The sequence below is a fragment of the Barbus barbus genome (assembly GCF_936440315.1).
Source record: "Barbus barbus genome assembly, chromosome: 2".
NCBI lineage: Eukaryota > Metazoa > Chordata > Actinopteri > Cypriniformes > Cyprinidae > Barbus > Barbus barbus.
The window spans coordinates 37,638,023-37,664,388 of NC_136730.1; the positions used below are offsets into that span (position 1 = coordinate 37,638,023).

Genomic DNA, 26,366 nt, shown 5'->3' on the forward strand with positions numbered 1-26,366 from the left:
CATTCACTTAAAAATGCTAGCATAGCCATTTTGTTTCTTTATACATCATATTTAGAGAATAAGACAAGAGCAGTCTAGAGTCGTAAGTCAATTTCTCACACCTGACTGAATGGAAAGAATGAAATAACTGCCCCTTCTGAAGTGTCCCGCAGGGGGCGCACTTACCGAGAAGCCTGTCGCGCTGATGCTTGAAGATCTGCAGATACGTGCAAAAAGTAAAAACTGAAGAAGACTCTCCTCTGTAGCAGGAGGAAGAAGAAACAGATGCTGTCCCAGATAATGCCAGCCTCTTCCACAGGCAGAGAGCATTCTTTATCACACACTGAATTAGCTGAGGAAGAAACACATGCACATAAATAAGATTACATCTGACTTGCTGTGGTCTGTGATGTGGCATATTTTAAGATATTTAAAATGTTGTGCACATACCCTAGAAAACTATTTCAAATGGTGGGAAAAAAATGGATCTCATCTCATTCTTGTGCATTTTTAAAGACAAATTGTACAAGCATTGGCCTGCTGATTCTGTTCATTTAAGAACCAAGTTCATCTCATTACTATACACACTTGTCATCGACTATATTTGAGTATATTTTCACAATTAAAATGAGCTGAAATTTAATTTGCATACATTAGCTGACTGAACCTTAATCAGATTGATTTAAAAGTATTAAAATGTTTTTGAAAAAAAATGAGATGGAAGGGTGTGCAAGGAACAAAGTTCATGAACTACTGCTTACTGCTTAATAAAAAAAAAAAGTTACACTTTATTTTAAGGTGTCCTTGTTACAGTGTAATTATACATTTAAGTACTGAGCAATGTTAATTAACTAAATATGGTTAGAATTACGATTAGGGTTTGGCTTGGGGTTACTTATTATGCATAATTTATTGTTAATAGTAAGTAGTATAATAGTAAGTACACGTAACATGTATAACAAGGACACCATAAAAAAAAAGTGTGTACCAAAAAAACATTTTACAATGTGTTAAAAAAAAAAAAATTCATAATATAAATCTGAATATCTTGCACACTTTACTGTAGTAAATTTAACTCGTATTAAGGATATTACATGGCTTTTTGATTCTGAGTGGTCAATTATCACACTAAACAGGCAAACATCCACGTAATACTTGATATTTCAGTTTTGGCCATGGGAACAAAACAGCACCTACATGTCTTTCTAAATTCTCTACTCTGTGGCAATTAGCTATTCTACATTGTTTATATACAAAGAGAGCACAATGTTGTGAGTGCTTATTTAGATATTTTTACTCTAGACAAAAACAGTTTTTAAGTGAAATATTACAGTGTGTTTAACAATGATACAAAAGAAGTGCACCGTGGGAAAACTTTGGGAACTGCCACTCTAGTGCAACGCAGCAGAAGTGCAAAACTTACGGTCATAGTAGCCTTTGACTGTGCACACCAGACTGAAGAGCTGAATTACCCAGCAGAAGTTCTTCTGCATCTCCAACACAAACACACAGGCTAGGATCTAACACAAGAACAGGGCTGTTGTAAGAAAATTGTTCTCTTTGTTGCTGTTTGCAAGTTATATGGCTTAGTGAGTCAGCATAGTAGGACTGTTTACTCACAGACAGGATGTTCTTGGAAATGATCACAGCCACATTGTATATGATCAGACAATCCCACAGGACCAGACGTGTACGTGATGGCTTGACCAACAGACGTGTGCCGAAGAGCAGGAAGAAGAAGCAGGCCATAAGATACCCCAACCCGAAAACACTGATCCGAGTGGCACCGGTCACAAACACCACCGACAGCACAAACCAGAACATGTACCGGAACACCAGGACCTTTGCCATGTCCAGATAGGACCTTCAATGCATAGAGAGACACAGATATTATTTTTCAATACAAGACATTCATGAAGCAAATAGTTCCTAAAAATGATCAAATACAACAATTTAGTTTCTGTAGAGTAATTGTTACATTTAATTATGTAGAGAGCCATTTCTTATCATATTACTCTCATTATCGTTTATAAAAGCAATAAATCATATGAAAATGAAAATTGTCTAAATTTACACACCCTCAGGCCATCCAAGATATAGATGAACTGTTTCTTCATTGAAAAAGGTTTGGAGAAATTTAGCATTACATCACTTGCTCAACAATGGATCCTCTGCAGTGAATGGGTGCCGTCAGAATGAGAGTCCAAACAGCTTATAAAAACATCACAATTCGACTCCAGTACATCAATGAACATCTTGTGAAGTGAAAAGCTGTGTGTTTGTAATAAATCCATTAACATGTTTTTAACTTCAAAAAATAGCCTCTGGCTAAAATACATACTATCTATAACATTGCTTTTCTTAGTGAAAAAAAGTTGCCTTGTCTGAATCAGGAAAGAAATATGCACAGATCAAGCCCCCTTTACGAACAAAAACAGTAGTTGTGAGAGAAACAGGAGATGGAATTTGTCATTGAAGGAAGTGTTATTACGGATTTTAGCTAGAAGCAAAAGTTTTAAAGTTCAAACACCTTAATGATGGATTTCTTTCTTAAAAACACTCAGCTTTTCACTTCACAAGATGTTAATTGATGGACTGATGTTATGCTTTTATCAGCTTTTTGGACGTTCTTTCTGACGGCACCCATTCACTGCAGAGGATCCAATAGTGAGTAAGTGCTATACTGTACTGCTATATTTCTCCAGTCTGTTCTGATGATGAAACAAACCCAACTACATTTTGGATGGCCTGAGGGTGAGTACATTTTCCAAATTTGAGCTCCTTTTGCATTAGATCGGTACCAAGTAAAGCTGTTTTTATTTCTCATTCTTTACTAAAGTACACACAATGTGTTACCTGCAATTGATGAAGTTTGGGGCAGGGTTGAAGGGCATATCCTCCATGGGGTCAGGGTTGTCTTTGTTCTCGCCTCCCATGACCATCCACTCTTCCTTTTTCTCATTTTCAAACACAGTCCACTGCTGGGAGGCACACATCAGCAGAAAGAAGTCCGCTGCAACAGAACATTTTGTAAACATTAAGGTGGCTAGTGGCCCCTAGAAATACATTTACACTTACGCCTCACCTAAAATTTGAATTTAAGTCACTGTATTAGATAAGACTAATAGCCTAGATAGTTGACTCAAAAGTATTATTCTTAAAAAAAAATAAAAAAATTGTTTGCAAATGCTAGTCTGCTAGCCTAATGTAACGACAGTCTTTACGAGGCTTAATTGTCCATATATGTTTTGAGTCCACTATAGGTAGGATAACCAGTGAGTAATTATATTGCTGTTCAGTTGAAGGTGTAACTTACATATGAGGTTCCTAGAGTTGGGGATGGTGTAGAAGTCAGGTAAGTAGGTCCATTTAACCAGAGCTGAATTGATAGTTACAGAGGTTCTCCATCTCCAAGGGTAATCTATAGCCATGTGAGACAGGTCCCGTTACTAGAATCAGGTCACTTACCAAGAAAACTTGTACTAATACTGAGCAGCATAGACACACAGGATGTGTCCTTGTAATTAATCTGTGGCAACTGGCAGCCGAGCTGACTTATAATTTATTTATTTATTAATTTACTGGTAAAGCGCTTTTCACAACACATTGTTTCAAAGCTTTACAGAAATAAATCATGTTAATGTTTATAATATCTTTATGCCTTATTGTCACATTTAGCAGTGTGAAAATAGCCTTGTGGGCAGTGCGCCAACATATAGCGTTTTTGCATTTTGGGAGTCCCGAGTATGAGTCCTGGCTCGTTGACCTTTTACAGTCCAGTCATAATCTCTCTCTCCCACTTTGCCTCCTGACTACATACATACTGTCCTAACATAATAAAGGCAAAAACACCAAAAATAAATCTAAAAAAAAAAAAAGAATATATTATCCACGTCAGTATAACGTATGGTACATGCTTTGGGGGAAAAAATAATACATTTTATATTTTGCTACGATATAATAATCAAGCAGTTGAGATTTGCTATATAGTACATCACTTAACATGAATGTACTGTATGTATCAGAGTAAGGCTGAATAAACGTATAGTAGTTATGTAATTCGTTAGTAATTATTAATTATAAGAGGGGATTTGGACACTTGTTAAACAGCACAGGTTGAAAGACCAGCAGCCCAACAGCAACAGCTTGGCTTTTAAAAATGTGTCTCAAGAGTCTTGTGTTCTATTCCATTTCATTGCCAGATGTGTGAATGTCCAAAACAAAACAAGGCTGTGCAACCTCTATATTCCTTTAATTTTAGACAAAAACGATTGCTGTTAAAGTGATATATTAAGTGACTGTTGATTTGAATAGAGTGGTAGACTCACCTATACAGAGGGCAGGAGGGATGCCCACACACAGAACATACTGGTATATCATGAAGACAACCAGAAACAGGCAGTACTTTGACCAGATCTTGGCAATGGCTGCTCTGCGCCGCTGCACCATGATGGCCACCAACCAACAGCCGTGGAAAATAACCAGGAAGTTCATACGCTGGCCAATAACATTCACAGTCATGAGGAAGCAGATCTAGAGGTGAAAGTGATGCACAAGTTAACATTAGATTTAATATGTGTGCTTTGATAGCAACTAATATTGAGAAATGGTTTGCGATATCTATTCTGAAATATTCATAAAAATATCCAATAGCATGCGTTTATGATGTTTTTAGTTTGTTGGCCGTCATACTTCAAGGCCAAACTTGTAGAAGCTGTAGTTGAGCAGGTATTTGATGCAGTGGAGGAGACCCTTGTCCAGCGTGTCACGGGTGGCCTGGGGAAAGATTACTGGAATTGGGGGAGGTGAGCGCTGCTGTTGTCTGTAGTGATGAATTTGGTGCCGGTACACTGTTGCCTCAAACACCAGCAGCATCAGAACCAGCAGATGATCCTAATGGAACAGAACACAGACCTGGTGTGCAACTTGCTAAAACTGTAACCATATATGATTTAAAACAAATGACGATGTGTCATATTAACAAAGATGCAAAATAACCTATACTTCTTGTGAGCTTGTATAATATAATGCATCTCCAAGCTCACAGGATTTATTTAGTATGAAATACTACAAAGTACACAAAGTACTACAATCCAAATTCTGGAAATGTTGGGACATTTTTTATATTTGAATAAAATGAAACCTAAAAGACTTTTAAATCACATGAGCCAATATTTTATTCCCAATAGAACATAGAGAACATAACAAATGTTTAAACTAATAAATTGTAAATTTTTATCCACTAAATGAACATCTAGCAACATCTACTTTAAAAACAACATTCCTCAACATCAAATTGCAAAGGCTTTGCAAATCTCATCATCTACAGTGCATAACCTCATCAAAAGATTCAGAGAAACTGGAGCAATCTCTGTGCATAAGGGACATGGCCAAAGACCTTTGTTGGATGCCCGTGGCCTTCGGGCCCTCGGACGACACTACATCACTCATCGGCATGATTCTGTCATTGACATTACTAAATGGGCTCAGGAATACTTCCAGAAACCACTGTCGGTTAACACAATCCACCGTGCCATCTGCAAATGCCAAATAAAGCTCTATCATGCAAAAAGGAAGCCAATTGTGAACACGGTCCAGAAGCGCCGTGGTGTCCTGTGGGCCAAGGCTCATTTAAAATGAACTGTTTCAAAGTGTAAAAGTGCATATGGTATGGGCAGCTTGCATGTTTTGGAAGGCACTTTGAATGCTGAAAGGTATATAAAGGTTTTAGAGCAACATATGTTCCCCTCCAGACGACGTCTATTTCAGGGAAGGCCTTGTGTATTTCAGCAGGACAATGCAAAACCAGATACTGCAGCTATTACAACAGCATGGCTTCGTAGTAGAAGAGTCCGGGTGCTGAATTGGCCTGCCTGCAGTCCAGATCTTTTACCTATAGAGAACACTTGGCGCATCATTAAACGGAAAATACATCAAAGACGACCACGAACTCTTCAGCAGCTGGAAACCTACATCAGGCAAGAATGGGACCAAATTCCAACACCAAAACTCCAGAAACTCATAACCTTGATGCCCAGACAGCTTCAAACTGTTTTGAAAAGAAGAGGAGATGCTACACCATGTAAACATGTCCCCGTCCCAACTATTTTGAGACCTTTAGCAGGTATCAAATTGGAAATGAGCTCATTTTGTGCACAAAATTGTAAATTTCTCAGTTTAAACATTTGATATGTTATCTACGTTCCATTGGGAATAAAATATTGGCTCATGTGATTTTAATTTTTTTTAGTTTACATTTTATTCAAATTTAAAAAATGTCCCAACATTTCCGGAATTCGGGTTGTTAAATGACCTTGCATGTTAAATTTAGCGGTGTCCAGTTATCTTGAAAATTTAACAATTTTCCCCAAAAATTTGTGAAGAAAAAGTTTTTTTTTAAATAAAATAATCAACTTTTAAAAGTTAAGATCAACTTTTGACCAATTAATTTCCTTGACTTTTTCATTTTATTCTCAGTCATTTAGAGATAGACTTGAGCATAATTATAAAAATGTTTAGTGATTTAAAAAATAACACAAAAAATATGCCATATGTGGAGATATTTCCAGGTCAAATAGAGTAAGTATTTTTGCTTTTGTTTGTGTGAAAGGTAAAACAGAATCTCACCTTGGTGTAACCAAGGATCGTAGCATCTTTCCTAACACCAAACCAGTTGGCTGGGTCCACAGGTGCTTTATACAGGGTGGAATTCATCTTTTCATCCTGTTCTAGACTGGTTTCATTCACCATTGGCTACAATACAGAGAGAAAAGGAGTAAACAATGTGGCCTAAACCAGCAAGTTTCCAGTATTAAGTTATTTTTCTGTCCTCACTGAAAGTGAAAAGTACCAACATAATATCTTTTTGCTATGTCATGTTGAGGACACCTCACAATTACTGAATGGAAAGAAACAAACTGGCAAGAAACACAAGGAACATTTCAAGTCTGCTAGACATCTTTTAGGCTGTAAGGCAAAATCCTGACAGCAGAATAGAATAATTACTAAGAAGAGGAAGGTTTGGCCATTTATATGGCGATAAACACAAGCCTTTTCAACAGCAAGCCTGAGGAATAGCCGTAGCGTTTGTAAAACACATGAGAATAACAATTCACTTTTTTTCCCAAACACCAATAAAATGCAAGACTAAACACATCAACTTCATCCACGCTTGAGGGCATTTGTTTAATTAGTGCTAAGTTTATGAGACCAGCAGGGTGCCGAGACCCAAGTATCACACAAATCATGAGCGAGACGGTGTTGTTGTGATTAATCTTGGTACACGTATGGGAGGAAGTGTGTACTTGCTGCATGAATGTGTTTAAAAGTACTAAACTAGATTGAAACTATAAACTAGGTTTTTATATTTTATGAAGTAAATGGGAGTGCAAAATCATAATAATATGCTGTTCTAGGTAGTCCCATATATAGTCCTAAAATGTAGTCCTGCATGGCAATCAGTATGTCGAGGAGTGAGAACCAGAAGGGCGTAAGTGACTTTTTTGGTGAAATGGAGATATATATATCAAATGAAAGCTCTTAATGAGCTCTTTCTACTGGCAAAAGTACTGTCATCCATGAGCGTACAAATTTGTATTATAAACAATTGAAATCAGTACACAAAGTCAGTTTGTAAGCATGTGTGTTTAGGTGTCCTGTCTTACCGAAGTGCAGATGTTGGAGTACTCTGTGGGGTTGACGATACTGAGCTGGTACAGCATCTTGCAGACGATGATGACACAAACCCAGATGGTGGAGAGACAGGAGGCCATTGCCCTGAAACGGCCGTAAGGCATGGCAAAACTCCACAGTACCACCAGCACCAAGTTCATTGCAGATGGCTATGAATGAAGGGGGAACACAAGAAAGTAAATACAAGGCAAGTGAAGTGTGAAACACTGACATATTATCACCTCATAACCAGATAGGTGGAAGCAGATGGCTGTTTCTCTGGTGTGCCGAGAAACTACATAAATAACTGCAGGTTATGAAACCGACACAATGAAATGGCCTAAATATGAGTGTGCAGACCTCCAATAGTGCCACCCAGACGACAAAATAAGCCACAATTTTGACGATGTGCAGCTCCAATACTCTCCAAATGAAACTCTGGACATGGGTCAAGGTGTCAGAGAACTTCCTAGACAGAACCATTAGTCTGTCCATCACCAGTCCCCACTTGCTGGGTATCGCCTCTGAAAACGGAGTAAGAATGTACACTAAAATTAGGGGTGTATGTTGGCAACCATATCAGGGCCAATATTAAGTTTAAAATTCCTTTCATTGAGTTACACCAGCACAGAAGCATCATTTATTGCTCTCACCGTCAACCTCTGATGGATCATCACCCTGCTCCGTAATGAAATCTTCCTCCTCAAATCTTACTTCCTCTGTGGATTGAACCATATCTGGATTCTCTATACCTCTCTTCCTGTGGGGAGATCAACAACAGCACTGTCAGTGATAGTAATACAAAAAATACAAAATATAGCGCTTCTCTGGGCACTCAAAGCGCTTTACATAGAAGGGGGGAATCTCCTCAACCACCACCAGTGTGCAGCATCCACCTGGATGATGTGACGGCAGCCATATTGCGCCAGAACGCCCACCACGCACCAGCTTATTGGTGGAGAGGAGACAGAGCGATGAAGCCAATCAGTGCATGGGGATGATTAGGAGGACATGATGGTCAGAGGCCAATGGGCAAATTTGACCAGGAAACCGGGTTTACACGCCTACTCTTTTTCAAAGGACATGCTGGGATTTTTAATGACCACAGAGAGTCAGGAACTCGGTTTAACGTCTCATCCGAAGGACGGTGCTTTTTACAGTATAGTGTCCCCTTCACGATACTGGGGCATTAGGACCTACACAGACCACAGGGTGAGCACTGCTGGCCTCAGTAAAACCTCTTCCAGCAGCAACCTAGTTTGCCCAGGAGGTCTCCCATCCAGGTACTGAGCAGGCTCAACCCTGCTTAGCTTCAGTGAGCGACCAGTCTTGGGCTACAGGGTGATATGGCTGCTAATGTATAAAACGTGTGCAATAATGTGTTTTTTTTGTTATGTTGCTGTAGTTGAAAAACAGGTACATTTGCAGATAATAGTGGATATCCTTTTTTTTAAATCAGGTAATAATAGAGTTAATTAATATTACTCCGTGCTTAAATGTTTAATTACATTGTAACAAGGACACCTTGAAATAATGTGCAATCTAGGGATGTCAGTCTCAATATTAACACATTCAGTTTCTGTTTAAGGCAAGTGAATTTAATAATATGTGTAATTAACACAGTCAGAAAATGAGGACAACGCTCCAATAAATGTGTGTGTCTATATGAAAAAAGCACTGGACAAAAGTAGATTTATTTAAACATCTGACTTATAATACTGCAAATGTGTGCTCCATTACAGTACTGCATCTTTGATCTGCTTGTATTAGCTCTGAATGTTCAGTTTCTGATTTTTTTAGACATCTCCCAAAAGATAATGAAACGGTTATGATGAAAATGTATTAGAACAAATTATTCTAAATATTATTCAGAATGTATAGTGTTAAAAACTTAATTAACTTCATATGCTAACTTTTACAGTTCAAAATAATTCATGTCTTTTAAATTATTCTAAAATGCATTTTATTTTAGTAAATAAAAATTAGTTTAGAATATATTAATGCATTTGTTCAGAGGTAGTGCTCATGCCTGTGGATGTGTGTGACATTCTCCAGATCTGTGATCTTCATGAAGGGCTTATGGAAGTAGTGAAGCTGTAGAATACAGGCCAACAGGAAGAAGCCTGGGATCACAATACTGGTGAAGAGCTCAGATAGTTTAAACGTCTCCAGTCCCATGTCAGCCAACCTAAAGATGGAGAACCACATGCAATTATCACAAGAAATGTACCTAAAAATTAAAATTCCAACATCACATACCCATATAACTTTCCAAACCCATAAGACTTTCCATAGAACACAAAACAAGAGACTATGCAGAATTTGTATGTGTGATTACAGTCTTTTGAAGCTTTTTTCCAGCTCTTCTGAAGCTCAAAGGTCCCACACTCATTTACTTGAATTGTGTTGAAAAGAGCAGCAGGAACATTCAAATAAACTTCTCCTTTTGTGTTCCACAAAGACATAAATGAACATGGGTTTGGAATGACATTAAGGTCCTTCTTTTCATATATCCTCTGAAACACTAACAAATAGTAAACACTAAACCAGGGGACATACTGTTGTTCTGTGAATCCAGTGAAGTTTCCCCAATAGCCTGGAAAGTCCTCAAACTGAAAGGTGTATATAGCAATGAGCACCACCATGGTGTAGGCCACCACCATCCACCAGAAGGCCTTCAGCAACCTCCTCCATAGAGAATAGTACACCTAAGGACAGAGTTTTTATTTTATGACTAAATTTAGAGAAGAACATTATATCTCATACTGTATGTGGGCTGGTAAAAGTGTACCTGATACAGGCACAGGCAGAGCAGAAATAGCAGCATGTAGACGATCTTGTAGGCTACAAGCTTTCCTGCAAAGCTGACCATGATGAACATGCCTCCACACACATAGATCCAGTACTTAGCGTACAGACTCATCACCAGCCCACCAAACACCGTCAAAATCGACTCATTTCGACCTGTGCTCTCTGAAAGAGAAAGGGAGGCAAAAACACTCTCAAATTTCACTATCTGTGGTGAAATGAGAAACCCAGAAAATAAAATAAGACAAAATAAGAAGAGTTTAACCACTCATAGTTAAAGTTTTCATGACTTTGTATATAAACCCATAATTTTATAGTGCTTAAGTGGTGCTTTTTTGTTGTCATAACTGCTTAACTGTCTCAGTCTCTCTTTTTTTGGAAAAGAGCAGTGTAAACTATCTACAAATGTTCTCTTTTTGATTTCTATAGATTTTGATTTTCATACAGGTTTAGATTGACATAAGCATGAATACATGAGGACAGAATTTACATTTGTGTAAACTTGTCCTTTAAGCAACTGCCTTTGAAATTAACTTCAATTCACTGAAAAAAACAAACAAAAAACTATTTAAAAAAAAAAAAGTTGGATTTTAATTTTTTCACAATGAATTAAAATTTTGAATTAGAAAGACTAAAAAGTATTTTTTTCATGTACACTACCGCATGCTGTATTACATATCTACTAATGAATTACAGAAAGTTTAGCAAACAATTATCAGGTAAATATCAGGTAAACAGCTAAAGTCAACAGGCTTTTCAAAGTGAAAACAAAAAGAAAATTAAAACTAAATTGGTTGTTGGTAGCAGTGTGTGTGTTTGCCAAGAAAACCAAGAAACGGGAAGAATAGATGAATTACGAATGTTTTAATAATGATGACTAATAGACAGTGATTAATGACTTAATTTCCTGAACTTCCTGAATGAATCATAAATATTTTAATTTTCTTATACGTCCTGGCTTTGTGGTTAGCACTCTTGTTCCAGAAAAATGGCAGGGTGTTCATGTAGTAGATGATGTGAGTTTGACTTTGGTCCCTGAGCCCAACATTACTTCCTGTTGTCTCAACATTTGTTCTATCAATGGCACAAAAGCAAACAAAATTGTCTCTCCTGATGCTCTCGCTCACCTCCAGTGGTGACCTCCTTCAATGGTACAGTTATTCTCTTCTTCCTGCTGAACATGTCCTTTACAGACTGTCTCAGCAAAAGCCAAAATGTCAACGTGAACAGCAGCTGAGAATAAAGAAAAAGAGTGAAGCAATATTTACACTTTGCTCACAGTGTATTAAGAAACATCATGAGAATAATGACTGATCATGTGCTTTATGTGTGGTTGGATTGTGTAAAGATGTAGCAAGTGAGAACAAGTTTTCCCATCTACAACCCGAATTCCAGAAATGTTGGGATGTTTTTTAAATTTGTATAAAATGAAAACTAAAAGACTTTCAAATCACATGAGCTAATATTTTATTCACAATAGAACATAGAGAACATAAATGTTTAAATGAAGAAAATTTACACTTTTATCCACTAAATGAGCTTATTTAAAATTTGATGCCTGCTACAGGTCTCAAAAAAGTTGGCACGGGGGTCAACAAAGGGCTGAAAAAGCAAGAAATTCTGAAAAGATTCAGCTGGGAGAACATCTAGCAACTAATTAAGTTAATTGACATCAGGTTTGCAACATGATTAGCTATAAAAGGAATGTCTTCGAGAGGCAGAGTCTCTCAGAAGTAAAGCTGGGCAGAGGCTCTCCAATCTGTGAAAGAGTGCGCAAAAAGATTATGGAATACTTTAAAAACAACGCTCCTCAACATCAAATTGCAAAGGCTTTGCAAATCTCATCATCTACAGTACATGACATTATCAAAAGCTTCAGAGAAACTGGAGAAATCTCTGTGCTTAAGGGACAAGGCCGAAGACCTTTGTTGGATGCCCGTGGTCTTCGGGCCCTCAGACGACGCTGGCGATCATCAGCATGATTCTGTCATTGACATTACTAAATGGGCCCAGGAATACTTCCAGAAACCACTGTTGGTTAACACAATCCTCCGTGCAATCGGAAGATGCCAACTAAAGCTCTATCATGCCAAAAGGAAGCCATACTGTATGTGAACATGGTCCAGAAGCGCTGTGGTGTCCTGTGGGCCAAGGCTCATTTAAAATGCACTGTTTCAAAGTGGAAAAGTGTCAAAAGTGTCTGACGAGTCCAAATTTGACATTCTTGTTGGAAATGTCCTCCGGGCTAAAGAGGAGGGAGACCTTCTAGAGTGTTATCAGTGTTCAGTTCAAAAGGGGGGAGCATAAGTGCATACGGTGTGGGCAGCTTGCATGTTTTGGAAGGCACAATGAATGCTGAAAAGTATATATAAAGGTTTTAGAGCAACATATGCTCCCCTCCAGATGATGTCTATTTCAGGGAAGGCCTTGTGTTTTGCAACAGGACAATGCAGAACCACATACTGCAGCTATTGCAACAGCATGGCTTCGTAGTAGAAGAGTCCGGGTGCCTGCAGTCCAGATCTTTCACCTATAGAGAACATTTGGCGCATCATTAAACTAAAAATATGTCAAAGATGACCACGAACTCTTCAGCAGCTGGAAACCTATATCAGGCAAGAATGGGACCAAATTCCAACACCAAAACTCCAGAAACTCATAACCTCGATGCCCAGACATTTTCAAACTGTTTTGAAAAGAAGAGGAGATGCTACACCATGGTAAACATGCCCCCGACCCAACTATTTTGAGACCTGTAGCAGGCATCAAATTTGAAATAAGCTCATTATGTGGATACATTTTTTTAATTTCTCAGTTTAAACATTTGTTATGTTATGTATATTCTGTTGTGAATAAAATATTGGCTCATGTGACTTGAAATTCTTTTAGTTTTCATTTTATTAAAATTTTAAAAACGTCCCAATATTTCCGGAATTCGGGTTGTACATTTCTAACTAACTTCAAGGTTTATTACAGCCATATGTATCCCAATACATAAAGCCATTTAGAATTTGAATTTTATACAGAAACTTTGCACATTCTTAACTAAAAGCAGTGCTTCCCAACTCGTGTAGACATACCAACAATACATATTCTACCTTTTCTAACATATTCATTTCAGGACTTGAGAAGTCTCCACAAGCTAATGAGCTGAATCAGATGCGTTTGTGTAGGAAGATTTTTGAAAATGTGTACTGTTGGTGTGCCTCCAGGAACAGTGTTGGGAAACACTGAATTAAAGAACATTTTAGGTTTAATACAAGCCAACCTTGACAGCATTTGTGGCGTAATGTTGATTACCCATGCCAAAAAAAAAAATCCTACTTCTCCCTTGTTTTCTTAAATGAAAAGCATACCAAAATGTGTGAGGCACTTACAATGGAAAGGAACAGGGCCAGTTAATGGAGGATTTAAAATTTAAATGCAGAAATGTGAAGATTATGATTTTATAATATCACAACAATTCATCTGTTAAAAGTTGCATATAATTTGAGCTATAATGTTGTTCTCATCAGTTTTACAGTCATTTTAGGGTTTTAGGTATCATGTTGCCATGAAAACTGTAAAATTGTATACAACTTTACACATAAAAACTGAGCAATTTTTAAAACTCATCATGCTAAACACATTTGTTTATGTCTTGTGGCTATCCTACTGAACAGTGAGAATTTTATAGAATTTACATATTAGGCCTATTCACTTCCACTGTAAGTGTCTCACTGTAACCCTTCTTTAAAAATGATGATTAATAAACAGTAATGATTTAATTTCTTGAACTTTGAATGAATCTGAAGTGAACAGAATATGCTTAAATGCCATGGCTTTATGGCTGGTGCATGTGCCAGAGCATTAATGTGGTAGATGTGAGTTTGAGTTTCAGATATACTGTAATGTTGCCATTGACATGATTGTATACAACTTGTATTGTTCATGTCTTGTGGCTTTGCTACTGAAGCAGTGAGAATTTTGTTCACGTACAAGCCCCATTCACTTCCACTGTAAGTTCCTCCTTTTTTTCTATTTATTCAACGAAAAGGCCAAGTTAAAATAAATTTTCCTGGTAATCAACATTATACTGTAAATGCTTGATTAAGCTAACTTCTGTTGAACCCAGAATGTTTTCTTTTTAAATATCAACTTGATTATTGTCCAGTATCAACTAGTATTACACGATAATGGCAGTCATACAAAAAAATACATTTGCCAGAGCTTCACTGTCCTCACCATGGCTCCTAAACGCAAACATGGGTACTGAGCTCGGTCCAAACCCAGCTGGTGCAGGCTCATGGTGCCAATGCGCTGGGGTAGTTCCGTTTCTAGGTCCATGGCCCACACATACTGCAGGCAGCAAAGAGCTAAACCATACAATAAAATGAAAGGAGAGCAAAGAGTGGCAAAGCGCTGACGTGCCCGCAGCATCCAGATCAAACACGACCACAGCAGCAGCACAAACGTCAGCCAACTATGGTATGTTATACTCCACACCTGCAGGGGGCAAGAATATAAATACATTATTCAGGTGTAAATTATTCTTCAGACAATGAATCAGCACAAAGCTTTATATCTATAGACAGAAGAGAATATTTGTTTTACCATCATGGCAATGAGGGCACAAATGTAACTTTGTTGCAAGATCATTCGTCCCACCAGACGAAGAGGATTATCGGCTGCGGCCTCTCCACTGTGCCCTGCAAAAACAAACATCACAGGTTCAGAAACATACATACAGACTTCAAGGTGAACTGGCATCTTCTGTAAGTGTAAATGCACAATGTACATTGCCCTACCTATGTCATGTTGGCTTGAACCATTGATCACAGGTTCTTCAGACATTTGTGATTCAGACAGAGGTGACTCTCCCGTGGTGAGAAGTGTTTGCTAAACAAGACAAACCAAAGTACACAATGGTTTCACAAAAGGGCTGCATCTGACACTTATTTTCATAAGTACTTAATCTGATTTTTATTCCTTTAATTCATCAAATATTCATTCCACATAAATGTGCTATCAGGTAAAGGGTGGTTAGGTGAGAATATTCAGCAGGAACACACACATTCCCTTCTCCTAAAGGGATAGTCCAGCCAAGGCATAGTTCCAAACTTGTATGACTTTTTTCCTCTGTGAAACATAACAGAAGATATTTTGAATAATGCTGGCAACCAAAAAGTTTTGGTTCCCATTGTTTTCCACTGTATAGATAAACAATACATTAAATGGAACCAAAACTGTTTGGTTGCCAACATTGTTCAAAATATCTTCTATTATATTCCACAGAAGTAAGAATTCATTTTCATTTTCATTTTAACAGTCACACTCTGAAATCAATAGATTACTTTTCTGTAATGAAGCTATCTGTATGCGGTATAATTTTATTATAGCTACTGTTCATATAAAAATATAATTATCTGTATTCCAAATGTGCTTCATTTTAAATAACATGTAGATTGGTGTTAGGACATGTTTTGTATAATAAAAATATAAACTTTTTTACATTCATACAAATACATATTTTCTACTTCAAAAGATGATTTGATGATCATTAATACTGTTTTTTATGATTGACTTTTTGTCATTGCAGTGCTATTTCACACATTACATAAAAGCGGTGAAATTAGTTTGACATTAGTTGGACACAACTGAACCAATCTGCAAGCTTATGTTACATCTATGAAAGAGCACTGGAAAGCATTTTCCATTTTAAGCATTCCTGTACAAACATCTGCTAACATTTGACAGAGATTTACATGCATTCTGAACACTAAAAGTTGCCAAAGACATGGATGTACATGCTATTTTAGGATTTTATTATTGTTATATTTTTGTACTCAGAACTGTTGATTAACATACTCCCATTTGATTTAGAATAAAAATCTGAGTAAATATACTTGTTTTTAAAGGAACACTACACTTTTCTTGGAAATAGGCTCATTTTACATCTCTCCAAGAGTTAAATAGTTGAGTTTTACTGTTTTTGAATCAATTCAGCCGATCTCTGGGTCTAGCGGTAGCACTTTTAGCTTATCTTAGCATAGATCATTGAATCGGATTAGACCATTAGCATCTCGCTCAAAAATGGCTATAGAGTTTCGATAATTTTCCTATTTCGACTCTGCTGTAGTTACATCGTGTACTAAGAACGACGGAAAATAAAAAGTTGTGATTTTCTAGGCTGATATGGCTAGGAACTATACTCTCGTTCCGGCGTAATAATCAAGGAACTCAGCTATATCATAACTAGTTACCTAGCTGGGGACTACTTTCAGGTGCTGCGTCATATCATTGCGCCTGCTGCACCCATGGCACGGCAGCAAATTTCCTTGATTATTACGCCGGAACGAGAGTATAGCTCCTAGCCATATAGGCCTAGAAAATCGCAACTTTTAATTTTCCATCGGTCTTAGTGTACGATGTAACTACAGAAGAGTTGAGTTATAAATAGGAAAATTATCGAAACTCTTTAGTCATTTTTGATGACCAAATGCTAATGGTCTAATCCGATTCAATGATTTATGCTAAGATAAGGTTGAAAAGGTCTTCACAGACATTTTCAACCTGTCCCTCACCCAAGCAACTGTGCCAACATGCCTTAAGGCCACATCCATTGTGCCAGTGCCGAAACACTCCTCCCCGACGTGCCTGAATGACTACCGCCCCGTAGCACTCACACCCATTGTAATGAAGTGCTTTGAGCGACTGGTCCTGGCACACCTCAAGAACTGCCTCCCACCCACACTGGACCCACACCAATTTGCCTACCGTAGCAATAGGAGCACTGAGGATGCAGTATGCACAGTACTGCACTCGGTACTCACACACCTGGACAATAACAACACTTATGCACGGATGTTGTTTGTTGATTTCAGCTCAGCATTCAACACCGTCATTCCCTCCAAGCTGATCACTAAACTTGGAGACTTGGGTGTTAACACCTCTCTCTGTAGCTGGATTATGGACTTTCTGACCAACAGACCTCAGCATGTTAGGTCAGGCCACACCTGCTCCACCACCATCACACTCAACACCGGCGTACCACAGGGCTGTGTGCTGAGCCCATTCCTCTAATCCCTCTACACCCATGACTGCAGGCCTGTGCATGGATCCAACTCCATCATCAAGTTTGCTGACGACACCACAGTGATTGGCCTCATCAGAGACAACGATGAGACTGCCTACAGGGAGGAGGTACAGCACCTGGCTGCATGGTGCGCTGACAATAACCTGCTCCTCAACACCAGCAAGACAAAGGAACTTATTGTGGACTTCAGGAAGAAGAAAAGTGGAACGCATGACCCCATCCACATTAACGGGATGGTTGTTGAACGTGTCTCCAGCTTCAAGTTCCTGGGAACCCACATCTCGGAGGACCTGACCTGGACCACCAACACATCGAGCCTAGTCAAGAAGGCTCACCAACGCCTCTTCTTCCTTAGGACACTGAAGAAGAACCACCTGTCTCCAATCATCCAGCGGAACTTCTACCGGTGTGCAATTGAAAGCATCCTGACCAACTGCATCACAGTCTGGTATGGGAACTGCACAGTTGCTGACCGCAAGGCACTGCAGAGGGTGGTGAAAACCGCCCAACGCATCACAGGGACACCACTTCCTGCCATTGAGGAAGTCCAGAGAAAACGCTGTTTACGTCGAGCTCGCGGCATTCTTAAGGACTCCTCTCACCCTGACCATAGACTGTTTAAATTACTGCCTTCTGGGAGGCGCTTCAGGAGCCTCCGATCAAGGACAAGCAGACTCAGGAACAGCTTTTTCCCTACAGCTGTTTCCCTACTAAACTCTGCCCAATGATACCCCCCTCACACACCACCACAAACTCTTCACCCCTCCCCATCATTAAAATCGGTTAAAAAACAAAAACAAAAAAACATCCACACACTGAGTACTATGCACTGGAAATTTTTATTTCTATGCACTTTCAATGTTCATTGCACTAGTATTTATATATCTTAATGTATAGCTTATTCATATCCATTTGTAATTATATTCATAGTTTTTGCTCATAGTGTACATACATTTACTGTACAATCCATCTGTATAGTATGTTCATATCACCCATCTGTATATCATACTGATAGTATTTAAAAATTTGTAAATTATGTCCATAGTACTACTGCCTTATCTGTATATTTCTGTACATATGTAACTATTGTAGACACTGTATATCCTGTACCTCTGCTTATTGCACTTCTGGTTAGATGCTAACTGCATTTCATTGCCTTGTACCTTACATGTGCAATGACAATAAAGTTGAATCTAATCTAATCTAATCTAATAAACTAAAAGTGCTACCGCCAGAGACGGAGATCGGCTGAATGGATTCAAAAACGGTAAAACTCAACTGTTTATCTCTAGGGGAGTTGTAAAATTAGCCTTAAAAATGTGGAATGTTCCTTTAATACAATTGGGGGCTCGTCCAAGATAATTTGTAGGTAGAATAGGTAGGAAGAATCATAGGCAGAGTTTGTGAAGAACCATAGTGATTCAAGTCTTACCTTAGTGTCATCTTCATTACTATGTCTCCTTGCCTCCCTTGGCCTGAGCTCCACTTCCTCTCCAGCCTCACCCTGAACTGCTTTAACTGCTCCACCCTCATTGGTCTCCACAAACAGAAAGACATTACATCAGTTAATATATGAATCACAAACTAACCCAAAATCCATTACTGTACAAAAACAATGAGTCAAATGTTATTCAGTGGCTTACAAGGGCACAAATGTACTGTGTGGATAACTGAGATTATTGTACGTGACATCTTCTTCAAGGAGCTTTTAAAAGGATAGTTCAGCCAAAAAAAGTTATAAAATTTAGTCAACAGCTTTATATATATATATTGAAATTTAATGTCCTTAACAGGTAACAATGACAATTCTCATTTTTGGGTGAATTATCCCTTTAATTGAAAAAAGGAGTGTGTGAAAGCACCTTGTCTGTGTGGTCAAGACTGTAACTGTTGATTTTCAACACAATAGTCACAGAGATGTACAAGAGCAAAAGAATGCCAGGATTGACGTACACCGGCCAGTCATGTTGCGTGTTGAGGTTGATGTCAAAAGAAGAACAGTTTCCAGGCTTTATTATATCCTTCAGGCCAAACAGTCTGAAGCAAAAAAGAATTAAAAAAGCATGAGTGAAAAACATGCACACTTTGACTTTCTGTGATATTCTGGTCACTACACTTGGCACAATTCCCCTTCAAGGAAAGTTAGTTCACTCGATGGACACATTTACAATGCCTACTAACAACTATTTCAGGCATGCACAACCAATTCCTGTCTACTTGAATGGGGACATACCAGAATCTCGCATACTCCTTGTCAAACTCACATTTAAATAACATTTTAAATTAGGAACAAAATCTAAATTTAACTTTGCATAAATTTATTTATTATTTCTTAGTGTTAAAAAAAGCATACATTTCAAGTTGGTCCACCACCAATTGCTTACTAGCTCTTTTATTTAGAAGGTAGGACTTCATCCGTTATATTGTGTGTTACGCTTTCTCCCATTCTGAGTAATATAAGTGAATTGCCTTCGTATATAAACTATAGGTCACTATAGGCTTGGAATAATATTTTTTTTAAATGTTTTTGAAAGTCTTATGCTCACCAAAGCTGCATTAATTTGATCAAAAATGTGGTCAAAACTGTAATATTGTGAAATATGATAATTTAAATGAACTGTTTTCTATTTTAAAATATAATTTATTCCAGTAATGGGAAAGCTGAATTTTCTGCAGCCATTACTACAGTTGCTGTGTCACATGGTCCTTCTGAAATCATTCTGATATGCTGATTCGTTGCGAGAGACATTTCCTGTTATTATCCATGCTGAAATGAAAACCACGATACACTAGAATTCAAAAGTCTGGGGTGAAATCTAAAATAAATAAATAAAATTATTCAAAATGTAACGATGATAAAATGTAAAATAGTATGCTGCGGAGCAAGTAGACTTGCTTCAGCTAAATGCTCAGATCATAAAATGAAAGGAACATAGCAGGTGATGCTGGGGAGGTGGTGGGCTAATAGGAGGATATGCATTGCGCGCGGACATGGCATACAAAGCATACTGTATATGGCACATGGTAATGAGTATGTGAACCCAATTGGCTGAGGACATTCAGCAAATAGAGTTTCATAGCTGATCTAATCATTAAATTTATCAAATGTGACATCCATTTATAATGTTACATAATATTTCTATTTCAAAAATTAAAAAGGAAAACCTGTTTTCAACATTGATTATGATTAGAACCATTGAGCACCAATAATAATTGATAATAACCATGCAGCACACATGCTTATGTTTGTTCAAATTTATGTACAGTACAATAGTAACAGTGATGCTTGCCTTTGCACACAATAATAATCTTAATCTGACAGCAGTGTGCATGAGACATTTTGTATGTGACGTGTTTAGGACAATAATGTATAGCAGAATTTAGTTTTATCTCACTGTGACAGCTGTAACAGTTATCTGCAACAGCACAGAGGTCAGCAGTGATTTGTGTGTCAGGAAAAAAGCACAGAGCTGGCAACCTCACCAAGCCAGGTTTAACGGCCAGTTAGTGTGGGTGTCACTCTCCAGATATCTAAGGATTAAGTCTCAGTGTTGCTTTTCAGCGGGTTATGCAAGGCTGGCAGGATACACCACCTTCACCTCCCCAGCCTGAGGCTCTATTTTAGTCCAGCAATAACTCTCGCATTTACATCACACCCTGCCTTAACACAAGCCTCATGTAATGAACATACATCAACACAGAACCTAAACAGGCCAGTCTGCTCATTTAAAAATATGGACAAACCATAGTAGAGTAAGATGGGGTAAGAAACTCGAAATCCTATTTGGAATGCAAGTAATGATATTTTTATATGAACAGTAACTTTAATAAGATCACTGAGAAATAAAGATAAACATTAACTGAAATAAAACATTTCAAAACACTGATATTACAGTAACTATAATAGTAGCTCAATGATATGAAAATAACATTGGACAGATGTGCCTGCCCTTGGTGGCATGATGTCATTAGTGTTATTATTTTTAAAATGTAATAATTAACAATTCATGGGGTTATTATTCAATTCCAATTCCTTTTTTTAAAAAGAAAGTGTTTGTTTGAATAAACACTGTTATTTTAAACTTTTTATTCATCAAAGAATCCTGAAAAAATTGAAGGTTCTTTGAAAGAAATTAATACATTTATTTTTTATTTTTACAAAAGATTTATATTTTGAATAAATGCTGCTTGTTTAACATTTTTTCCTTGTTGACTAAAAGTATAAAAAACTTTTGAATTGTAGTGTATTTAATTGTCAACTGACTTCAACATTATAGTAAGAAATAAGATTGATAGAAATCATTCAATTTTCATTTATACTGTTATTATATTATGACGTGTTCAATTAAAATATGGTAAATTTCATATGTACATATTCATATGCCTGTTTAAAAGTCATAGAATAAGTTTACCTTTCAGATGAATCTCTTTTACTGGTATTATACTTTCTATCTTATTGGTTGTTCAACAAAATTGTCAAAGCACAGTTTTAATATATTTGATTTAACGTTGATGACACTTTAAGAAATGATATAAATCTAAGAATTAGATATATAATAATCCTTTATGTTATGTAAAAGTTTACCCAGAGGCGCTTTTTGCCAAAGATAAATTTTGCATTTTGTGCTATGATAACTAAATTAGAAAGATGTGTTTATTTATTTTCCGTCAATAGCATATTGGCTGATGCATCATAATTCTGTACATGCTAAACATGTATCTAAAAATGTTGAAAATTTTCAAGTAAATTTTCTTAAGGGGGAATCTTCTCTCATCTTTACAAATAGTTTGAAGCACATTGGAGATCAATGTAATTCCAATGCCATATGAATGTGGCCATTTTAGAGTATCATGGTACAAAATCAAAGTATTAATATATTAATAGTGAATGCCATCACTGTACCATAATACCGCCACAGTACTACCAATAATGGCCACTGTGATTTTTCCAAGCAGAACATGTTCCTGGATCAACATTCTTTTGTTGGTCCTGGAACAAGATCCCTGTCAAGAAAACAATGTCCTAACCTCAACCCTACCCATTAACTTGATGGTTCTAAACCCAGCCTTATGCTTAATCCTAACTCAAACCATACTGTTTGATAGCAATGTTGCCCTAGAATCAACAAAAGATGTTGATCCAGGTAATGGTGCCAATGTTGTCCTATTTCTAAAAATCAAGGTAACCAGCCTCATTGGTTTACAGGAATGTTGTTCCAGGACAAATAATGATGTTGAACTAGGTACACATACTACTTCAACAAATCAGAACAATTTTCCAATAACAGGACAGTGAAAATGATGCCACAGTGTTACAGACGTATTGAACATACAGTACAGTGAATATAAAGGTGGTTGAATAAAAATGGACAACAATACCTGGCCCACAGGCCCGCTGGGGAGAACATGTCTTGTGCAAATGAGCTCTGATACAGGTAAAGACACATCAGGTGTCCCCCAGTGAAGAAAGCCACCATCACGCACAATGTATTAAATCCCAGATGGCTGATGGGAAAGTGACAAGCCCACCATGTGCACACTCCAATAAAGAGAAGGAAGTAGAAGGCAGAGAACGCAGAGGGTAAAGTGATTCCTGGAAAGAGAAAGACATGAATTCAAATCTAATTCACATACACTTTAAAATTAGATCTGAAACATTCGCTACACAAGTGCTTCTATCTTCAAAAGCTTCACCTAACAAGGTGCTAAGAACATATTTCAGAATATCAAACTAGTTATTTTGCCAAAAGAGCTGCATTAGCACAATTTTATAAACATAACTTGTGTCCCAAATGACATGTTATAAAGAAAGCCACAATAGTTGAGTGCATAAAGTGTTGAAAGGGATCACATGATGCTTTTGTAAAGATCATTATTTTGTGTATTTGGTGTAACAGAATATGTTGACATGTTTTAATGTTCAAAAAACACATTATTTTTCAAATACTGTACATACTGTAGGGGGGAAGTCGTGGCCTAATGGTTAGAGAGTCGGACTCGTAATCGAAAGGTTGCGAGTTCGAGCCCCCGGCCGGCAGGAATTGTAGGTGGGGGGAGGGAATGTCCAGCGCTCTCTCCACCCTCAATACCACGACTGAGGTGCCCTTGAGCAAGGCACCGAACCCCCAACTGCTCCCCGGGCGCCGCAGCATGGCTGCCCACTGCTCCGGGTGTGTGTTCACGGTGTGTGTGTGTGTGTGTGCATTTGTTCACTACTCACTGCTGTGTGTGTGCACTTGGATGGGTTAAACGCAGAGCACCAATTTCGAGTATGGGTCACCATACTTGACAATACGTCACGACTTTACTTTACTTTACTTTATTATTGTAAGTCCTCTATGCCCCGCCTCTCTCAAACGCTTCCAACAAAGTCCCTCATTCAGACAAGTGCAGTCTGCTCTGATTGGCCAAATGGCACAGTGCATTGTGATTGGCCGAACACCACAAACTGACTAGGAAATATAACGCCCCTTTCCATAATCGCCAGCTTCAGCTTTCAAAATTAAAGACAGTAAATAATGTCCTTAGTTTTACCATCAATTCAAGGCCGAGAGGGGAATAGAGTCGCATGACAGACAGTGATGAAGCTCCTATGCAGGGAGGTTTCGCAAAATTTCTAAATCCCTGGTAGCCCTTCAGGCAGGTACTCTTCAGATTTTGGTAGCCCGAAAATTTATTTAAATAGCCCAAATAATATAAATATAAACATATATAAAATGATTTCTTTTACCATTTAACGTATTTAAAACTGTCTAAGGCCTTAAAACTCTTCAGTTTAGTTGTATCAAATTTAACGACCCGTGGGAGCAATGTTCCCTCTAATGTTTTTTCTTGCTGAGCAAAACTTTCGGTCACCTGAGCAAAAGCATTCTTTATACCAGACAAGTGTGTGACTTTTAACTTTAATGTGCTATTTATTTTTGATTTGACCCTTGATGTAACTAAATGATGTTCATTTAGTTTGTATCAAAGTTTTTTAAAAGAAGTTTCTTATGCTCATCAAGGCTGTATCTATTTGATAAAAAGTACTGAATATTATTTCACAAAATAATATTGTGAATTATTATTGCAATTTAAAATAAATGCTTTCTATTTTAATATACTTTAAAATTTAATAAATTCTTGTGAAGCAAAGCAGTATTTTCAGAGTCACATGATCCTTCAGAAATCATTCTAATATGCTGATTTTTAATCAATGTCGGAAACAGTTGTACTTTTTTTTATATATACTGTATTGTTTGGGACCTGTGATATTTTTAAAAAATAAAACGTTAAAAAGAACAGTGTTTAGTCAAAATAGAGATTTTGTTGCAATATAAACTATTCAAAATTTTGGGGTCAGAAATGTTTTTTTTTTTTTCTTTTTTAAAGATACTTTAAAAAAAGTTTAAAGAAAGTTAAACTTTATTCAGCAAGGATGTGTTAAATGGATCAAATTGATAGTAAAGACTTCTATTGTTAGAAAATATTTCTATTTTGAATAAATGCTGTTCTTTTAAACTTTTTATTAATCAAAGAATCAAAGAAAAAAATAACACAGGTTCCAAAAAAATATGAAGCAGCAGAACAGTTTCAACACTGATAATAAATCAGCATATTAGGATGATTTCTGAAGGATCATGTGACACTGAAGACTGGAGTAATGATGCTGAAAATACAGCTTTGATCACAGAAATAAATGCTATTTTAAAGTATAGGTATTAAAATAGGAAACCAATATTAGAAATTGCAATAATATTTCACTATCCCTGTTTTTTCTGTATTTTTTTAAATGAATACAGCCTTGATGAGCAAGAGACTCAGTCAAAAATCCTGTTAAATAATTGACCTTGTTTTTGAGTCTATAATATAGGCCTAACATAATATATTATCAATACAAACTATTTAAACTGATAGAATAGAATACACACTGAAGCCAAACTTAAGCTGAGACCTGTAAGTTAAATATATAAAAGTGAACATATGAATTCTTCTATAGCTGTCTAAACATCATTATGAAGTACAGTTTGTACAATACACTTGTGTGTGACTGTACATGTTTCAGAGTTTTGTTACCATTCTTTGCCCATCCTCCGCTATTTCCAGCACTTAATCAAGCCACTCTTCTTTAATACATGAGGACGTTTTATTTCACATGTCATTGTGTTTGCGTTGGCTCCCGTGTTGAGCGCACCACAACCATTGAAGTATTCAGTTTCTACAGCGACTCATTTGGTGCACATTGTTCTCTTTCTATGAAACCGGTTCTAACTCTGTCGTGACATCAGCTCTATAGCGGCTTGCCCAAGCATTGCTATTCTTTCCCTTTTACTGGTGGCATTCAATCAAATGGCTTCCCAACTCATTTTTGTGTGCGTGAGGCACATTATTTCTTCTGCGCGGCCGCGGTGGAAGAGCAGCACGGTCGCACACTCTCTCAGCTTAGAGGGAACAATGCGTGGGAGCCCTGTATTTAAGGTAGCCCGTCGGGCAGGACAGTGATTATGGTAACGTTAGCCCGACTGGAAAACGCAATAGCCCCGGGACGTCGGGCTAGCGATTTTTCGAGCCCTGCTATGTGTTTGCACACAAGCCTCGATTGTGTAACCGTGTCTCCCTCTCTCTCTCTCTCTTAAAGAGACTTTGATTATGCAAATATTTGCACATCTTGACATCAAGATGTGGGGGTGTGTTTGAACTAGCCGTTTTAGGGGGGCGTGGCAGAGTCTTAACTTTAAAAAAAGAATATCTCTTTGGTTTTGAGATTTTAGTCTTTGAAACTTCAGGGATCTTCTCTATGCACAATCAGCTTGTAACACTCCAAAGAGAAAGGAAAACTTGAAATCGCATCATA

The 26,366-nt window shown here is 37.5% G+C and overlaps 1 protein-coding gene across 1 annotated transcript in view; it reads right to left on the reverse strand.

Annotated features, from left to right (window-relative positions):
* LOC306843413 (piezo-type mechanosensitive ion channel component 1-like) overlaps positions 1 to 26,366 on the reverse strand; it is a 103,047-nt gene that overhangs the window by 12,735 nt on the left and 63,946 nt on the right. Inside the window, exons 7-27 of the mRNA XM_079374905.1 lie at positions 22,913 to 23,126; positions 19,396 to 19,570; positions 18,966 to 19,070; positions 15,246 to 15,336; positions 15,052 to 15,146; positions 14,683 to 14,943; positions 11,586 to 11,691; positions 10,442 to 10,623; positions 10,210 to 10,358; positions 9,680 to 9,838; positions 8,304 to 8,410; positions 8,011 to 8,174; positions 7,644 to 7,820; positions 6,607 to 6,732; positions 4,672 to 4,872; positions 4,308 to 4,512; positions 3,296 to 3,400; positions 2,836 to 2,992; positions 1,600 to 1,843; positions 1,403 to 1,499; positions 166 to 331 (exon numbers count right to left, since the gene is read on the reverse strand). Of these exons, the coding sequence (XP_079231031.1) occupies positions 166 to 331; positions 1,403 to 1,499; positions 1,600 to 1,843; positions 2,836 to 2,992; positions 3,296 to 3,400; positions 4,308 to 4,512; positions 4,672 to 4,872; positions 6,607 to 6,732; positions 7,644 to 7,820; positions 8,011 to 8,174; positions 8,304 to 8,410; positions 9,680 to 9,838; positions 10,210 to 10,358; positions 10,442 to 10,623; positions 11,586 to 11,691; positions 14,683 to 14,943; positions 15,052 to 15,146; positions 15,246 to 15,336; positions 18,966 to 19,070; positions 19,396 to 19,570; positions 22,913 to 23,126 (3,286 nt within the window). The remainder of the gene's footprint in view (positions 1 to 165; positions 332 to 1,402; positions 1,500 to 1,599; positions 1,844 to 2,835; positions 2,993 to 3,295; positions 3,401 to 4,307; positions 4,513 to 4,671; positions 4,873 to 6,606; positions 6,733 to 7,643; positions 7,821 to 8,010; positions 8,175 to 8,303; positions 8,411 to 9,679; positions 9,839 to 10,209; positions 10,359 to 10,441; positions 10,624 to 11,585; positions 11,692 to 14,682; positions 14,944 to 15,051; positions 15,147 to 15,245; positions 15,337 to 18,965; positions 19,071 to 19,395; positions 19,571 to 22,912; positions 23,127 to 26,366) is intronic.